Source organism: Triticum aestivum, chromosome 1D (assembly GCF_018294505.1).
Source record: "Triticum aestivum cultivar Chinese Spring chromosome 1D, IWGSC CS RefSeq v2.1, whole genome shotgun sequence".
NCBI classification, from domain to species: domain Eukaryota; kingdom Viridiplantae; phylum Streptophyta; class Magnoliopsida; order Poales; family Poaceae; genus Triticum; species Triticum aestivum.
In genome coordinates, this window is record NC_057796.1 from 435,712,245 (window position 1) to 435,730,527 (window position 18,283).

Below are 18,283 nucleotides of genomic sequence, written 5' to 3' on the forward strand. Positions count from 1 at the left end.
AGGGTTGTCTTTTGCAAAGGTCACTCCCACCTTCTTAAGTTCTGACAGGTAACGAGTTTTCCTTTTTTTTGTAGATTTATTTGTTTGAAATATTTTATCTCTTGAACTGTTCATCCAAATACTGTACTGTTTTCACCTTTGGATTTCTCGTTTTTGAGATCTTCAAAATTAGATCTCATGTTAATAGGTTTCGATGAACTTTTTTTCCATGAAAAAACCAGAAACAAAAAAAAAGTCCAAAAATTAAAATGGCAACCGAAAGAAGAATACAAATACCGAAACTAGCATGTTTCCTCAGTGGCTTTTATCTGTTTTCTTAGTTTTTCTTCCTTTTTTCCATTTCTTCGGTTTTCTTGTTTCTTTCTTACAGGTTTTTTCATTTCCTTTTTATGTTTTTGTCTTCTACATATTTTGTGCACGCCAGCAACTTTTTTAATACACGGTAAAAAATTTCAAATAAATTATTAAGCATTTTCTAATATAAATTTTTTATCTCTATTTTTTCAGACACGTATTACATTTTTATACACATTTAAAAAATACATACATATTTTTTTCTAATAGTATATGTTTTGAATTTTTTCAAATACACGTTGAAACATTTTTAAATGATACAAAACAATTTTAAAACTATGAGAACATTTTTTTACTTTGTATAAACATATTTTAAAGATTGAAAAGATAATTTTGAATGTGTGTTTTTTTGAAATGTAAAATACATTTTTAAATGGTCCAAAATTTATTTTTTTAGATTACACAATTTTTTAAAACATTTAAAAAAATGTCACATGAATATTTTTTAAATGTCACTAACTTTTTTGGATGCTATCACCATTTTTAAAAGTTACACTAAAAAAACATTTGCACTATGTTAACATTTTCAAATTCATGGTGAACATTTTGTAAAATATTAATTAAAATCACGTTTTTTGGAATATTTCTATTTTATATATTTTCGAATATACAAACAAAACTTTGAATATAACCGTGCAAGGAGGGTATGGATGGGCCATTAACCGGTTGGTTCCTTGATGTTTTGTGGTGCAGGCTGGGAGGTTACCAGATCACCAGATTACAGTCCACTCTTGAGAAAAGTAACCATTGATACAATCCCGAAGCAACATCAACTCGATGTAATAACATAATATACTTTTCAACCTACCCTACAATATGTGTCATCACACTTGCCACAAGACAAAAACGACATCATCTTCCATCTACTATTAATTACCAAGCCCTTAATTAACAATGGCAAACAGGATACCACAATGCTCTAGTACAAACATAATGTACATTAGCAGCCTTTCTATACTTACAATCACCCCTGAGATAATTCACACGAAAATCGATCGACCTCCTGCGCTCAAGCTATCATCTTGTTGTTGGTACCTGGTTTTCGTCAATGACGTACCCTACAGGGCCTCCGCGGCCGACTGCCCTGCGCGAAAGCGAAGGACGCCTTGTCAGCTCCACGTTTGCCGGCACAGGGGTTTCATCAGAGTGGCCAGAGACGCAGAGCGTTCCGTTGTCGTCCTGGTCCCAGAACACCTCCACCATGACTCCTCTCGGATGCTCCTCCGTCTCAGTTCCAGGAATGCCCACAAAACGCGCCCCCTTCGGTATCTGCATTCACAAAGTTGGCCAATTCATAGAGATGTTCACAATGGGCTAAATAAAGACTAGAGGGATCTCCACCATCTGATACTGAATGTCAGCTATCTCCATCTCAGACAAGTTATCTTTCATGTTCACAGGTGCAGTTATGTTCCTAGGATTAATGAGGGCAAACCTGAATTGATGCTCCCGATGACAGGTTTAGAGTCACTAGTGTCCCTTCGGCGGTAGAGCTCTCCAACTCGGCTTGCTTTGCGATGTTCAGGAAGACTTCTTCAAGTGTCGTGAGACCAAGCTGAATGTCTGATATCCCGAATTCCCTTTCCCTGTCTTGGAGTTCCCCGAAGAACCTCTGTTGGTAAAAAGTACTCTTGTGTCATAAATTCAGTTAATGATGTGCAACATAATTTGGGTGTCAAGGTATTACCGTCAGAAGTGGTTCTTTCTCATGGGGGATGACAAACGTTAAGAATGTCCTGCTTTCCTCTTTCGGGTCCACATCAAGCCTCTGTTTCAGAAACATTTTTTGCGGTTTAACATTTCCGCATAATAAGAGAAACAAATCTGAATGACATTTAGTTTAAGGATGAGACACATACTTCCTTGAAGAATGATTTGACAGATTCTATGTTAGGATTAACTGGGGCCTCTGCATCACCATTGATGTTAGGGCTCTGTGCGTGACCATTCCCCGAGAAATTCACATTAGCGATATACCCAGTTCCAAATTTTGACTTCAGCCTTATCGAAGTGCCGATACACCGCAATCTCCCCTTTGCCATGATAGCGATTCGGTCGCTTAAGATGTCAGCTTCCTCCATTGAATGTGTGGTCAATACAATAGCTCTTCCCTTCTTTGCCTCCTCGATGATGTCCCAGACATGCCTCCTTGTTATTGGATCCATGCCAGTTGTCTGTGTAGGATATAAATAGTTAGATTAACATGTGGCATTGTATGTGTAGCAAGTGAACTGATGAGAATTTGACAGGTCTCTACCGGCTCATCAAGAAACACCAATTTTGGGTCACCAATTAGAGCAATCGCAACACTTAACCGCCGTTTCATTCCACCACTGTAGCTACCTGCTCTAACATTAGCTGCCTGGCTGAGCTTCACTTGGGCTAGTGACTGTTCTGCTACCTGCATTGGATGAACAGAGAAAGATCAATATGCAAAACAATGTGAGTGTTGGGGAGTAGTTGTCTATAGGTTCTTAAGAAACATACCGACTTGATTGTTGATGATGGCAACCCCTTGATGCTGGCAAACAACTCCATGTGCTCCTTAGCCGTCAATGCATCCCAGAGGATGTCAAACTGCAAAGCAAACATATTTATCTTCCATTAAAACTGGACAGCACCTGCATGATAATATGTGAATGAATGTTCAAAAGACCAACCTGCGGACAGACTCCAATCATTCTGCGAATATTAGACATGCCCGCAGTGCTTCGAACGGAATGACCATAAATCAAAGCTGTCAAATGTTCAAAGTGGCTTGTTAGCATATTCATAGTTACTGATAACATATCATATCACCAACCATTGCTTCAGGGAATGGCACTAACCATCGCCGCCAGTAATTGGTGTGATACCAGTCAGGCAACTGATTGTAGTTGTTTTACCAGCTCCATTTGGGCCAAGAAGACAAAATAGCTGGTCCTTCTCAAGGTTCACCCATAAGCCCTGGTGAGATTTATTAGGTAGTTAATATCATAGGAAGCAAAGCTTGCTTGCTTTTATATTAGAAAGATCACTGAGAACTCACTTTGACAGAATGGAATGGCTTAGTTGTTCTGCACTTGCAGCAACCCATATTAAAACTTCCTGGATAGGTTTTCCGCAAGCCACGTATTTGAACCGCAACACCAGGATCTACCTCATTGCCTGCAGCTTGTTCTTTTACTAGATTTTCCTCAGTAAGAACATCCTCATCAGTAGGGCTAGCATCATCAGCCGGCCGGTTCGAACCAAAACAGCTACAAAGGCCTCCCTCTGGAGTGGATCAATCAGATTAATGAGTAACCTTACATAATACAGCTAAAAACATGGTGAAGAACTACTGCAGACTTCAACAAACTCTGACCTCTCATCTTGCCTCCTTTCCCTGTCCAGTATGAAGGCGTCAGAAAGTAAAACACTGACTTTCTAACACCATTGACATTTGGAATTATGTTGTCGAAGTAGATCGCCAGGATAAACCACAAGAAAAATGTGGAGATGAGCCATATGTAGATGTCATCCTGTCAGATGTTTGCAAACAATCAGGGCTTCAAGTTGCATAAGCACTAAAAGTAAATACCTACTAATGAGCAAAGTTTTGTACATACTACTGTAATGACGCAGTCCGTCTCAAAGGATTGGCACGTTTTACGCTGATTCCAGCTAATACCTTTGTCTTCTGGAGTTGCTGTTGCCTTACCTAGAATATTGAGGGCTTGGGCAAAAACATTAGGAGGAAAGAAGGACCATATTGTCCGGTAGTACGCCTCATAGGTATTTGAATATGGGAACCCGAAGGTTGTAACAAGCTGCACAAGCAAGTAACCAAGGGGTTTGTTTATTTTCTGACAACTTCAAATACTGTATCTGTAAGATGATGATTAGGCAAACTTTACCTGTGTCAAGAACCCAATGATGAATATTGCAAATCCAACCGTAGTAGCTGATGCTGCTTTTGCCACAAATGTGGATATCATGAAAGCAAAACCAAGCTGCAGAAATTATCATGAACAAGACTGTTAAGGAAAAAAATTGTTTGCAGATTCTGATAGAGATTCAGAAACTTTATAAACAAAATGCATTCATGGAAGCATGATATTTATCTAAATTTAACACTCCGAATAGAGACAAGCAAAACAAGAATACAGATCAGTATATATAGCTTACCATGTTCAGTTGGAAGAGGAAGAATAGGATGAATAAGATTCCAAAGCTATTGTTCAGGAAGAAGTCAAACCGGAACATCATCCCAAAGAGCACGGTGAAAAGTGCTGAAAGTAATGTAAGCAAGGCCTCCCAGGTAAGCCACGATAACCAATAAGCCGATTCGTAGAGACCCATGATAGACATAGCCTGTGAATGGGTACCAAACTTAATAGTCATGTCAAGCATGAATGCACATAAATCTCTAACCTCGACAAAAAAAAGATACACAAATCATAAAACGCAGATGGAGAGATGGAAAAAGTTTGAACCTGACGAAGCTTAAGTTCTTTCTCTGTAACCAAGGCACTGATTTGGAAAACAAATCCAAACATTGCAATGGCAAGGAAGAAAGTTGGCCCTGCTTGGGCAATAGTAGAGAAGGTTTCAGTTGCCGGGTGAGCAAATTCCTTGAATCCCACAGTCCAGCTAAAATTTGGATCTGTCAATCATCAAATTTACTGTTATTCCCCAAGTACTACTATAAAATGGAAGCAAATCATATACAAGCAACACTTATTTATGCTGCATACATTATATAATATGAAAACTGTTGCCAAAGGATATGAAAAGTGTGGTACTACATAGTAATTAGTACGCGTGAAACAAAAGCATTCCCTAAAATACCACAGAAGCAGCAATACCTCCAAGAATCAGCCTTGCCATTTCTCTCTCAGCTGCAACTTGAAGCGGTATCTGGAACTTGAAGGTGGGGTCCTCATATGTTCCTCTTCGAGCTACTGGAGTGGAGTTTGTCTGAATACCATACGACATCTGGGTGGCATTTATATCTTGAAAATGCAAAGCGCCAGGGCAGCGCATCGGGTTTGCAAATAGCCAAGCATCAACTTCATCCGGAGTCGTAAAACCTAAGACCTGAAAAAGTCACCATAAGACAATTTAGGTAACATGTATTGTCGCATATCGAGTAATAAACAATTCAAGGGTGACCTGCAAAGTTGTTTTGAGTAACCCTGAAGAAACTCAAGAACTTTAACTAGTCCACATGCTATATGTTGCAGTTTATCACAATTATTCAAGTGACAGTAAACTATTAGTTAAAATTTATTTTATCCCGAACACCATCCTCAATTTATTCAAGTTGTGTATGAAAAATGATGAAAAGTTTCAGCAGCTGAATTGAAGTATACTACTGTATTTCAGACCACAGTACAGAGGAAAACAGGGCAGGCGCTTATGTAATAAAAGAATAAGTGCATATTGGAAAAACAGCAATATTTTTTTTAGAAAAATAAACCAACACCACTCCTTTGATATCATCGTCTCTTCTATGCTAAAGCAAGCATATTTTCACTTAGATTTAAATCTACATTCACACCGTCTTCGTTTCCAAGAAAAGACATTGTGTACTCAGATAAATAAATTAAACAGTGGCACGAAAATGACATCAAAGTCATCTAAGACAAGCCAGAACCGAATTTGGCTGTTCCAGGTAGACCCGCATGCATCCAAATAGAAACAAAATAGGCTTTTTTCCCCCAACATTTTCTTAGGAAAAATTACAATTCTGGCATCCAAAGTGGGTGCCCACCGTTTGGTTGGACTGCGGTGGTTAGCCAAATGGAAGCAAACCACATAGCGACATTGTCAACATCAAACCCAAATGATGATCTAAGTTCAACGTCAAATCAGCGAATCTCCTCAAAAAGCCTTAAGTTTAAAAAATTGGGCGTCGCACATAAGCCAGTCCTACACCAAAATCAAGTTTTCACCCAATAAGAAAGTTAAAATCTATCTGTACCGAGCAGTAAAAAAATTGAAAACCTTCAGACCTAGGACCCCAAATCACAATGCTAGTACATGGGTCCAAACAACTCAGTCTGACGACCTCATCGAGCGGTTAAAATCAACTCACTTCCTCAAAATAATTCAGTGCAGGTAGTTTTCTCTCGACAAGAACACACGGAGAATTTCGATCCCCCACACCTAAAAAAGCCCCAAATCGTCACGCTAAACGTGCGAGCAACCAACTCCGCGGCACGAAGACCGGCCGAACGCACGCCGCAAGATCAATCCACCACGAAAAACTGCGCGCAAAGTCAAACTGACGACCAGAGAAAAAAATAACAGAGGAACCAAATCTCTGACCTTTTCGGCGGGGATCGGGCGGCCGGGGTTGTTCCTGCGGATGGCGTCGACGAGCGGCGGGACGCGGGCGCTGCCGCCGCCGCTCCAGAGGAAGTCGTAGCAGGGGGTCTTGACGAAGAACTTGTCCTCGCAGGGCGGGATGGGCGGCGCGACGAGCGCCCTGGGGTCGCGCACGTTCTGGTAGGCGGTGGTGTAGGAGAAGCGGGAGCGGACGGCGCGGTCGATGCAGAAGATGAGGAAGATGAAGAGGAGGGAGGAGAGCAGCTGCAGCGCCGACGAGCGGCGGTGGCGCCAGGCGAGCGCCGCGTTCTTGCGGAGCAGGGAGCGGTACTGCTGCCACGCCAGCGCCGGGCCGCTCAGGAGCTCCATCGGAGGTGGGGGTGGAGGTGGACTGGGGGCGGAGGAGTTCGAGTTCCTGGGTGGGTCTCCCAGAATGGTTTGGGTATTTATTAGGGGGGCGACTGAAAACGGCCGGAAAACTGGAGGAGACGAGAGGCAGCCACGCCGGACGGCAAATTTGACAAATTTGACCTATAGACGAAATCAAATCACAGAATGAACTGTCCGTGAAACTATTTCACGCGGCTGACCTTTTTGTGTGACGCCCGATACGAAGGCGCCACACTACACTGTGCAACGCCTCACAGATAGGCGCTACACGGCCAGCACAGCACCCGTGTGATCCGAAATTTACTAAGTCAGTGTGCAGCGCCTGAGAGCTAGGCGCCACACTATACAGTGTAGCGCCTAGCTCCTAGGCGTTGCACTAGTGCAGCGCCTAGCTCCCAGGCGTTGCACTAGTGCAGCGCCTGAGAGCTAGGCGCCACGGGTCAGCCGCGTGAAATAGTTTCACGGACAGTTCATTCTGTGATTTGATTTCGTCTATAGGTCAAATTTGTCAAATTTACCGCGCCAGACTGTCTGTCGTGTTCGTCAGTTTTTTACACCGGCCACGGTGGTGTGAGTATCATACACCAAGATATGCAAGAAATTAATGTACTCCCTCCGTTTCTTTTTTACTCCGTGTGTATGAGATTTGTGTTGAGTCAAACTTTACAAAGTTTAATCAAATTTATATTAAGAAACATCAACATTTACAATACTAAATATATGTAATATGAAACTAAATTCCATATTGAATCTAGTGATATTAATTTGGTATTGTGAATGCTGATAGTTTTATCCATAAGTTTGGTCAAATTAGAGATATTTTGGCTTCAGACAAAAATTATATGCAGAATAAAAAGGAACGGAGGGAGTATCATGTATGATACTATTTATTACAGCCCTTTCGTTTCTATTTACTCCACATATTAGTTTTGATCTAAGCTTACAGAACATAATATACCCTTTCACAATAAGAAATACAGTTTTTCTAACAAATACTATCAAATATATATGGTGTGAAAATATATTCTATGATGATTATAACGGTATTGATTTGATATTGTGGATGTTAACACTTTTTTTTTTATAAACTAGAGTAGATCAAAGTTTGACTCGAGCCAAAGATAATATGCAAAGCAAATACTCCCTCCGTCCTAAAATATAAGATGTATTAGTTTTTTTTACTTCTTTTTTCTAAAAGTCAAATATGTGCATGTTTGACCAAGTTTTGAGGAAAAAGTACCAACATCTACAGTACCAAATTTGTATCATTTGATCCATCATGAAAAGTATTGTCATATTTATTTATTTTGTATTGTAGATGTTGATATTTAATACATAAGTTTGACTTGCACGAAAACTGTGGCACCTTATATTCTGGAACGAATGGAATACTACATAGTACTATAGTTTTTCTTTTACAGTTAGTACTATAGGTTGTTATTTCAGACAATCTCATTTATTTATTACTAGGGTTCCTCCATTGTTGCAGGTACAACTGGATTGTGAGGATTCATGAAGATATCTCCGACAATAAATAGACACTATCCTACCAAGGAATAAAGCATTAAATTAGTGCTCCACGTATTACTCTTTGCATTCCTTAATGTAGTTCATTTTTTAAGTTAAATTTTGTAAATTTTGATCCGACCAGTTGGGAGTTGAGTCGCCAGTGTTGGAGGTGGACGATCTAGATGTGATGTCTAGATTAGATCTACCATGGGAGAGTTGCCAAGTTCTTCGCATTGTCTTGTTGTCGATGGGCAACTTGTTTCGTGTTTGCCTGGCCTTAGTCGAAAACACTTTCTTTTTTAGACTACTCGTCTGCCTCGCATTCTACCGCCGTGTGGCTTCTTCCCTAAGGGACGTGAATTATGGGTGGTGATGTGATATTAATCTTTGTGTTGCGTGTTTCGTCGCCTTGATCTGCTCTGTGCCCTCGTCGTTTCAGCTTTTGAGGATGTGTGGGGATGAGGATTTATATTCTTCTTCTTTTATCCATCACGAGATTATCACCTTGCCCCACCTTCTTGAGCTGCCATAGACAAGAAAAAAAAAACCTCACAGGTCCTAAGAAACCCGTTTCGAGGGGCAGTTATGTCCTCCAAGAGAAAGGGAAGACTCCAGCAGGGCACCCCTTGGTCGTTGACCTAAGAGCAACTCTATTAAAGTCGTCATATCGGCTCAATCGGCATAATAACTGCCAATATGGTGATTTTGACTAAAAAGGTTACTCTAGTAGAGTCGCCATAATTTATGGAGGGCATTCCATATTTGGAGGCTGGGAGCGTTATTTTGGAGTGCACAACATCTGTCAATCGCTCACACGGGAAGGATGTTTCGGCTCTCTCCTTAGGCTCCCGCGGAGCTCATCTCCTCTCCTTCCCCTTCCCTCTACTTCATGCCAACCAAAATTGCCACCTCGCAGCCCGACACCCCGGAATCAGCACCCCATCGCCAGAGTCGATACCCTGCTATCAGAATTGTTGCCCTGTCGATGGCACTCGCTCAGGGGCACGGGCAGGGCAGGGCTTCTCGGTTATCTCGCTGATTTTCACGCCCTCGTTGGGTATCTCGGTTGCCTCGGGGAAGAAGGTGCTAACGTAAATATCTGTAGTGAATGTAAATGCCTCTAAAGAACATAAATATCTCTTGATAACCGAAATCTCTTTGTGTGGTGTGTGATGTGTTAGGTTGATCTCTCTCCCGTTCGAACCCAACGGGTCGAATGGGCCCCTGACTCGCGCCCTGATCGGGGGCGCCCAACCAAACCATGGTTGGTGGGCCCTGTGACCCGTGCTATATAAACAGAGGTGGGGGCCGGGGCACGACTCACGAGGTTAATCGCTGCCACAATCCCCACCTACAATCCCTACCGATCTAGGGTTAGTGCGGTGCTCACGGGAAGCCCCACCACCGCAGCCGTCCACTCTCTGTCCACATCGTAACCGGCCCCTACTTCACCATGGCCGGCGCTGGATCGAGCTCGTCTGGACAGGCAGAAGGTAGGTTCTCCGGAATGATCTAACCTATCCGATCCAAAGCAATCTATCAATGGTATCAGCCAGATCGGGTTAGATTTTTCGGTCGAAAAGAAATCACAGAAAGAAATCCCCTCCCCCAAAGAACCCTAGAAGGGCAAAGAAATCTCAAAGAATGAATCCTTAAGGGAAAAAGTAGCGCCGCCGCAATGGTCGCGCCGTTCCTCTCGATCCCCACACGCATCGGCAAGCCGAGGTGCGGGGAAGAAGAACACAGCCTCTCCAAGGGGGCAAAAGGGCACCACCACCGCACCGCTTGATGGCGGCGCGCTCTCCTTCGGGAGCTCGCGCGCACCGGCAAGGGGGGCGGGGGAGGCGCCGCTGTATCGCACGCACAGAGGAGCAGAGCAGGGCTCTATTCGCGTCTCTGATCCCTCTCTCTCACTGGCTTCGGTGGAAAGAGGGAGGAAGGAAAAGAGGTGAGGAGCTCGTGGCGGTGGCATCGCGCGCCAGCGCGCCGTCGCCGACGGGCCACTCCACTCGGCCGGTAGCGGGCGAGATCCGCCGCCGCGGGAGCGAGACCAGAAGAAGGAAACAGAAAGGGGGAAGGGAAAGGAGGCGCAGGCGTGGCGCGGTGGAACCGCTGCCGTCGCCGGCGGCTGGCCCGGGCGGCGGGGGAGCAGCTTCTGCCTCCGCCGTTTTCGGGTGAAGAAGGGGATCGAGAAGAAAATGGGGGCGCTAGGGTTGGACTGGGGTCAGACTCCCTGTTTTGTTCCAGCGAAACCAGCGGACAGCCGTCCGATCGTCTTGAATGACCCTTGGGCCGAAAGTGACGAGGTCGGCAGCCGGATGCGCGCTGAACAGGCCTTGGGCAGCTCAGGCGCGAGCGGCACGGAGCGAGGTCGTCTGGGCCTTCTGCCGCGCGCACTGTGCTCTACTGAAGCTATTTTTATCTGTTTAGAAAATAGAAAAGTAAAAGAAATGTCTCTGAAAAGTAAGAATAAAAAAGTTCATGTTTTTTTATTCGGTCCAAGAAAAATTTATGTAAAGAGTAAAAAGTTCGTGAATTTTTTTATTCATGTTTTTCCGCTGCGTAAATAATTCATAGTGCTCTTTTAGAAAGAAAATAAAAGTTTAAATAGAATTATTTTTAAGAGCATGTTAAAGTGATTATTAAAACGAATATGATTATGTTATTTTTATGACCAACGTTGTTAATACCATGATCATGTTTTATTATTGAAATTTAAAGGTGCATTTATTTCTATTTTTTGCCCAACGGTAATATAGATTTAATTGCATAGACAATTATATGTTTAATTTGACCAACGTTAGATTAATGCATATGATTGTTATATTGATGTCACTTAAATTGTGATTTCAGGAGGCTTTCACTTGATGAGTTGCCTAAAAGATGTTCCGACACTCAGAGGTGACAATCACACTGAGTGGAGGAAGAAAGTTGAACTGACATTTGTCTGTGCTGATCTGGACTGGGTTCTGGATGAACCACAGCCGGTCAGACCTACAGAGCCAGTAAGAGAGGCCACTGATGATGATGCTGCGTGGACTAAAAAGAGGGGGGATTATGCTCCTTTGGAGATGTCCTACATCATAGAAAACCAAAAGTGGGTCAATGCAAACAAAAAGTGCATGGCCTTTATAAAGAATACAATTGAGAGCGCCATTGTGGGCTCCATTGCAGAGTGCACTTCCGCAGGGGAGTTGCTTTCAAAGATAAAGAGCCAGTTCACTGGCTCTTCAAAGATATATGCCACCCAGGTGTTAGAGCAACTGGTGACAGAACGCTACACAGGTGGTAGTCATGGAATAAGAGAGCACATCCTCAGGATGAGCAATATGGCAGCAAAGCTCAAGCCCATGGATGCGGATCTGGAGATCAAACCAGCGCTCCTGGTCCACCTTGTCATGGCTTCACTGCCGAAGGAGTTTGAAGCTTTTGTTGTGAACTACAATATGTCACCTGGAACATGGGACATTGAAAAGACAATAGCAATGTGTGTCCAAGAAGAGGACAGACTCAAAGCCTCACATGGTGGTACACTCAACTATGTGAAGGGTCACAAGAAAAGAATTACAATCAAAACAACAAAAGTTCTCCTTCAAAGCCACAAGGAAAAGCTTCCTATCAGCATCAGCGTCAGCAACAGCCTTTCCCAGTGGACAAAGACACTTGTCTCCACTGTAAGAAGACCGGGCATTACAAGAAAGACTGTCCTGATTGGCTAAAGTCAATCATGGCAAAAAGAGGTAACAATATAGTTTCATTTGTAAATGAATCCCTGTATGCACAGTTTTCAAAATCCACTTGGTGGATTGACTCAGGAGCAACTGTTCATGTTGCAAATTCTTTACAGGGATTCCATTCGACGCGGACTACGCTAAGAAGCGAAAGACGCATTGAAGTGGCGAACGGAGTTGAAGCAGAAGTTGAAGCTGTCGGTGATATCTCCTTGGAGTTAGCTGATGGATTCAATCTTCTACTTAGAGATGTTTTATTTGTTCCATCATGTCATAGAAACTTAATAAGTGTTTCTTGTTTGGACAAAGATAATTATGAATGTTATTTTGGACATGGCAAGTGTGCCATTTGGTTAAATAATGCTTATGTGGGTGATGCTTTACTACATGATGAGCTTTATTTGTTATCACTTCGTGAAAAAGTTTATTCCGTTTGCAATGTGAAAGAACATGTTTCCGCGTCGAATAAAGAACAAAAGAAAAGAAAAAGAACATTCGACTCATCGAAATTATGGCACTGTCGCTTGGGCCATATTTCGAAGGGGAGAATAGAAAGATTAGTCAAAAGTGAAATTCTTCCTCCGTTAGAATTTTCAGACTTAGAACAATGCATAGATTGCGTTAAAGGAAAGTACGTAAAACAAATCAAAAAAGGTGCAATCCATAGCACAGGCACACTAGAAATCATTCACACTGATATTTGTGGACCATTTCCGGTGAAAAGTGTGGATGGATATGACTCGTTCATAACATTCACAGATGATTACTCTCGCTATGGTTATATTTATCCAATCAAAGAAAGATCGGAAGCGTTGGATAAATTTAAAATATTCAAAGCTGAAGTTGAAAATCAGCACGATAAAAGAATAAAGATAGTAAGGTCCGACCGTGGGGGAGAGTACTACGGTCGACACACTCCATATGGCCAAGTCCCTGGACCTTTTGCGAAGTTCTTGCAGGAGACTGGCATAGTAGCCCAGTATTCAATGCCGGCGAGCCTCAGCAAAATGGAGTAGCTGAAAGGCGCAACCGTACCCTTATGGATATGGTGCGCAGCATGATGAGTTATTCCAACTTGCCATTGGGATTATGGATGGAGGCGCTTAAAACCGCCATTCACATTCTCAATAGAGTACCAAGCAAGTCGGTGCCCAAAACACCGTACGAGCTATGGACAGGAAGGATGCCCTCCCTACAACACTTCAGGGTGTGGGGGTGCCCTGCTGAGGCCAAAATGTTTAATCCAAACATTGCAAAGTTAGATCCCAAAACAGTAAGTTGCCACTTCATTGGCTATCCAGACAGATCAAAAGGTTTTCGTTTCTACTGCCCTGACAGATATACAAAGTTTGTAGAAACGAGACATGCAGTCTTCTTAGAGGACGAAATGATGAGGGGGAGCTTGGTAGCTCGGAAAATTGATCTTGAGGAGAAGAGGGTGCATGCACCTAATCCGATGATTCAGGAGCCATTTTTCTCACTACCAGTTGCAACTCCACCCATGACAGCTATGGGGGAAGACCCGGAACCTGTCCGTCAGGAGCCGACTGAACCCGTTGTTGAGCATGAAAGGGAGGTGCAACAGCAAATTTTAGAAGAAGTGCCAGAAGTTGAGGCACAAAATGTGCCAGAAACTGAGGCCCTTAGAAGGTCTACAAGACCAAGAAAGTCAGCTATTTCTACTGACTTTAAAGTTTATAACACAGAAATGGTTCATATGGAAAAAGATCCCACCTCATATGAAGAAGCCATGAGAAGCCCTCATTCATCGAAGTGGATGAAGGCAATGGAAGACGAGATGAAATCGATGAGTTCCAAAGATGTTTGGGACTTAGAGGAAATTCCTAAAGGAGCCAAAACAGTAGGCTGTAAATGGGTCTACAAAATTAAGTATGACTCTAAAGGGAATATAGAAAAGTATAAAGCACGACTCGTGGCAAAAGGATTTACACAAAGAGAAGGGATAGATTACAATGAGACATTTTCTCCAGTCTCATGTAAGGATTCCTTCAGAATCATAATGGCATTAGTTGCTCATTTTGATTTAGAGTTACATCAAATGGATGTTAAGACGGCATTTCTGAATGGTGATTTAAAAGAAAAGGTCTACATGAAACAACCCAAGGGTTTTATCATGGAAGGCAAGGAAAATATGGGATGCCGCCTGAAGAAATCCATTTATGGATTAAGACAAGCCTCTCGGCAGTGGTATCTAAAGTTTAATCAAACGATTAAAAGTTTTGGATTTAAAGAAAATATTGAGGATAATTGCATTTATGCAAAGTTTAAAAATGGGAAATATATTTTCCTAATCTTGTATGTGGATGATATCCTGCTTGCTAGTAGTGATGTTAGTCTACTACAAGAAACAAAGAAATACTTATCCTCAAATTTTGACATAACAGATCTTGGTGAAGCATCATATGTTTTGGGCATAGAAATTCACCGAGATAGGAACAATGGAGTCTTAGGACTATCTCAGAAAGCATATTTAGAAAAGGTTCTTAAAAAGTATAATATGCATGCGAGTAAAGCCACACCTGCTCCAATAGTCAAGGGCGATAGTTTTGGGAAATTCCAATGTCCCAAGAACCAGTATGAGATCGATCAAATGAAAGCAGTACCATATGCTTCGGCAGTTGGCAGCTTACAGTATGCACAAGTGTGCACTCGCCCTGACTTAGCTTTTATCACCGGGGTACTCGGTAGATATCAAGAGAATCCAGGCCTAGAGCACTGGAAGATGGTAAAGAAAGCATTGCGTTATGCGCAAGGCACGAAGGACTACATGCTAATATACAGGAGAAGTGATTCCCTAGAGATAAAAGGGTATTCAGACGCAGATTTTGCGGGGGACAGAGATGATAGAAAATCCACGTCAGGATACGTCTTCACTCTCGCTGGGGGAGCTATTTCGTGGAAAAGCTCCAAGCAGTCGATAGTTGCATCATCCACGATGTATGCAGAATTTATAGCATGCTTCGAAGCCACGGGGCAGGCGATATGGCTAAAGAAATTTGTACCCGACTTGAAAGTGGTAGATTGCATTCACAAACCACTAAAGATGTACTGTGATAACCAGCCCGCAGTATTCTATGCTCACAACAACAAGTCGAGTAATGCTGCCAAAACAATAGAGATAAGGTATTATGTTGTGAAAGATAAAATCCAGGATCAAACTATAAGTCTCGAGCATATAAGGACAAAGGATATGCTTGCGGATCCGCTAACGAAAGGCTTACCACCCAATGTGTTCAAGGAACACTTAGCCGGCATGGGTTTAAGGGAAAGCCTTATGATTCCTGGATAGGCCCAAAAGGAACAGAATTTGTTTCTGAACATAACGTATGTTGTAGCTGTATGATTCTAACGGCAATTAAGCCGTGACGATGAAACATGCTCTATGTACCAATATGTGATGAAACAGATAAACTAGAAAGTATAAAGTTAAAAGGAAAGCTGAGATCAAGGGAGAGAATGTTAGGTTGATCTCTCTCCCGTTCAAACCCAACGGGTCGAACGGGCCCCTGACTCGCGCCCTGATCGGGGGCGCCCAACCAAACCATGGTTGGTGGCCCCCTGTGACCCGCGCTATATAAACAGAGGTGGGGGACGGGGCACAACTCACGAGGTTAATCGCTGCCACAATCCCCACCTACAATCCCTACCGATCTAGGGTTAGCGCGGTGCTCACGGGAAGCCCCACCACCGCCGCCGTCCACTCTCTGTCCACATCGTAACCGGCCCCTACTTCACCATGGCCGGCGCTGGATCGAGCTCGTCTGGATAGGCAGAAGGTAGGTTCACCGGAATGATCTAACCTATCCGATCCAAAGCAATCTATCATGATGTGCTTGCGCTGGTGCTCAGTAGGCTCAGTAGGCTCATCCATGGTGGGTTTGGGGGGAGGACAATAAATTTGGGGAAGAAGATAGAAGCCAATGATAGGTGGGTCCTACTTGTAGGGAATTTATGAAGACGGCGATATGGCGACTATGTGGTTGCACGCAGCAGCCGCGACCTATCCATATAGAGAGCGTGCTCCGTATGTGTTATGACGACCGCAAAATATTGCAACTCTGCTAGAGTTACTCTAAGAGACTTTGGGTTTCTTTGTGGCCAGAATCTATCGTTTTACAAAAGCACTTGGACAAGATGGTTGGGTGAGCTCGTTCCCCATGATTATGCTTTGTTTCTAGTGGAGGGGCGAATTATTGCTATTCCTTCCGGAGGTTGTATGGTGGTTCTGGTTGGCCATCTCTCATGCAGACTCGGATATCCCCCTTTCCCAGTTTGCACCGGAGCTCCCGGCGGTGTGTGAGATCGCACATACTATCTGGCGCTGAGGGTTGTTTGGTCCTCGTCATCTTTGTCCATTTGTGTGAGGATATTTTTTTCCGCCACCCTCATGATCTCATGTTGTTTAGATATCTCTACGAATTGAGGTTGGTCGAGCTTGTGAAGGGGTGAGTTGCCATAGGAGGACGAATGGGATGAGGAGAGATTGCGAGGTTTTCTTTTCCTTTTTTTTAAGAATGATGTTGAGGTGTAAGTGACATGCCCGAAAGTATGTAGCCAATTTCAACCATATGTTAGTCAACACACCTGGCCCCCATCCAATTTTGTGCCTAATTTAGACAAAAACTTGACTTAATAAATTATGAGTTATATTTCAGAAAGTATGTCACTAAAAACTTCTTTCGTAATATGAATCCAGTGATAAAGTTTTTGCGCATTTAACTCATATTTTGCTAGTTATATTTCTAGTCAAATTTTGACTGTGAATTTGGAGGCTACGAAAAGACAGACGGAGTGATTAGTTTTTTGTGTGGGGGAAAACTGTCGATGTATTCATGATTAATCATGGCAGTACAACAAATACTGAAATAATAAAAATTACATTCTGATTCATAGACCATCTAGCGACGACTACAAATACTAAAGCGAGTCGAATGCGCACCGCTGTCATCACCCCTCTCTGGGCGGAGCTGGGCAAAAATTGTTGTAGTAGACAGTCAAAAGGCTGTCGTACTAAGTCCCCATAGGAGTAGGATGAGTGCATGAGAACAGCAACCGCCACCGATAAAGATCTGATAAAGATAAATTTTGTTGTAATAGGCAACGGACGGAGTGGGTGGTTGACATCAACCACGAGCCAAAATGCAAATATCCCAATTCTTAATTTCCGTTCAAAGCTATAGCGCGTTTGCACATGCACGTATACGTGCCTATTCGCCGCAAAATGTTATTTGACGGGAGCTGACTTTTCTAAAGCCACTTACATATGCAACCATTATAAGACCAATCATCATACACGTTGCTGCGCATTGTCAAGTCAACTCTTAATTGGCTAAGAAACTCCCAAGAAATTGAGCAGCACCACCAGAAATTCTTCACCTCCAAGCAACGTATTGGGCCCGGATTGGTACGGCACCACATGAATATGTCCTGCTATCTGATTCAGGATCGAAGGGAAAGATCAAACGATTAATAGTCAAATGCATTCCGGAGAAAAAATAGTCATTTCTCTTACATGAAACATACTTAATTATTTTGAATAGTAGTGTTTCAATGGTCAAGTTTGCAATAGCCTACTTACTTGGAAATAATAGTGTTTCCGTGGTCAATTTGCAAATGGTCAAACAGACATGAAGTGGGCGCACCAGTGAAATTTCCACTCAGGCAACTGATTGTCCAGCTCCATGAAAACACTGTACTATTCAAAATAATTATGTTTGATTCGAGAGAATTCAAAATAATTATGTGTACCCTCCTATCACACGTCACAGGATAAGTTTTTTTAAACCACGCGTCAGACGATACTGTGGCACGGTGACCAAGAACTTACCAGGAGGGTGTGCTTGCGCATCAAGTAATTGACCCCGGTTTCCCGTGTTTAAAATCATGGACGATCGATCAGCGTGAGCAGTTCGGCTGACAAAGCAAAACGTGAGCATATGGCACCTGGTTATTTGTTTGTTTTCCGGTGTGGCATGCATGGACGA

The 18,283-nt window shown here is 42.9% G+C and overlaps 1 protein-coding gene across 2 annotated transcripts; it reads right to left on the minus strand.

Moving 5' to 3' along the window:
- Positions 1–1,085: 1,085 nt before the first annotated feature.
- LOC123182680 (ABC transporter A family member 2) lies at positions 1,086–7,076 on the minus strand. 2 transcript variants are annotated; one of them, XM_044595336.1, is made up of 16 exons: positions 6,649–7,076; positions 5,184–5,415; positions 4,812–4,981; positions 4,504–4,689; positions 4,233–4,328; positions 3,945–4,145; positions 3,713–3,857; positions 3,383–3,609; positions 3,183–3,300; positions 3,015–3,091; positions 2,842–2,931; positions 2,612–2,755; positions 2,214–2,528; positions 2,042–2,122; positions 1,790–1,966; positions 1,086–1,623 (listed from the first exon to the last, which is right to left on the minus strand). In XM_044595336.1, exons 1-16 carry the CDS (start codon positions 7,015–7,017, stop codon positions 1,372–1,374), a joined length of 2,880 nt encoding a protein of 959 aa, XP_044451271.1. In that variant the 5' UTR covers positions 7,018–7,076; the 3' UTR covers positions 1,086–1,371. The 2 variants fall into 2 exon arrangements, with proteins under 2 accessions (XP_044451271.1, XP_044451270.1); XM_044595335.1 differs by having other exon boundaries at positions 3,701–3,857; positions 6,649–7,075.
- Between the last annotated feature and the right edge of the window lie 11,207 nt (positions 7,077–18,283).

What these genes read in the sequence shown, in the direction of transcription:
- LOC123182680 (XM_044595335.1), bottom strand. Translation starts at nt 7,017, where the DNA reads ATGGAGCTCCTGAGCGGCCCGGCGCTGGCGTGGCAGCAGTACCGCTCC. An exon ending in AGCCATTCCATTCTGTCAAA is followed by an intron (nt 3,301 to 3,382) that starts GTGAGTTCTCAG and finishes AAATCTCACCAG; the next exon opens with GGCTTATGGGTGAACCTTGA. An exon ending in ACCAATTACTGGCGGCGATG is followed by an intron (nt 3,092 to 3,182) that starts GTTAGTGCCATT and finishes AACATTTGACAG; the next exon opens with CTTTGATTTATGGTCATTCC.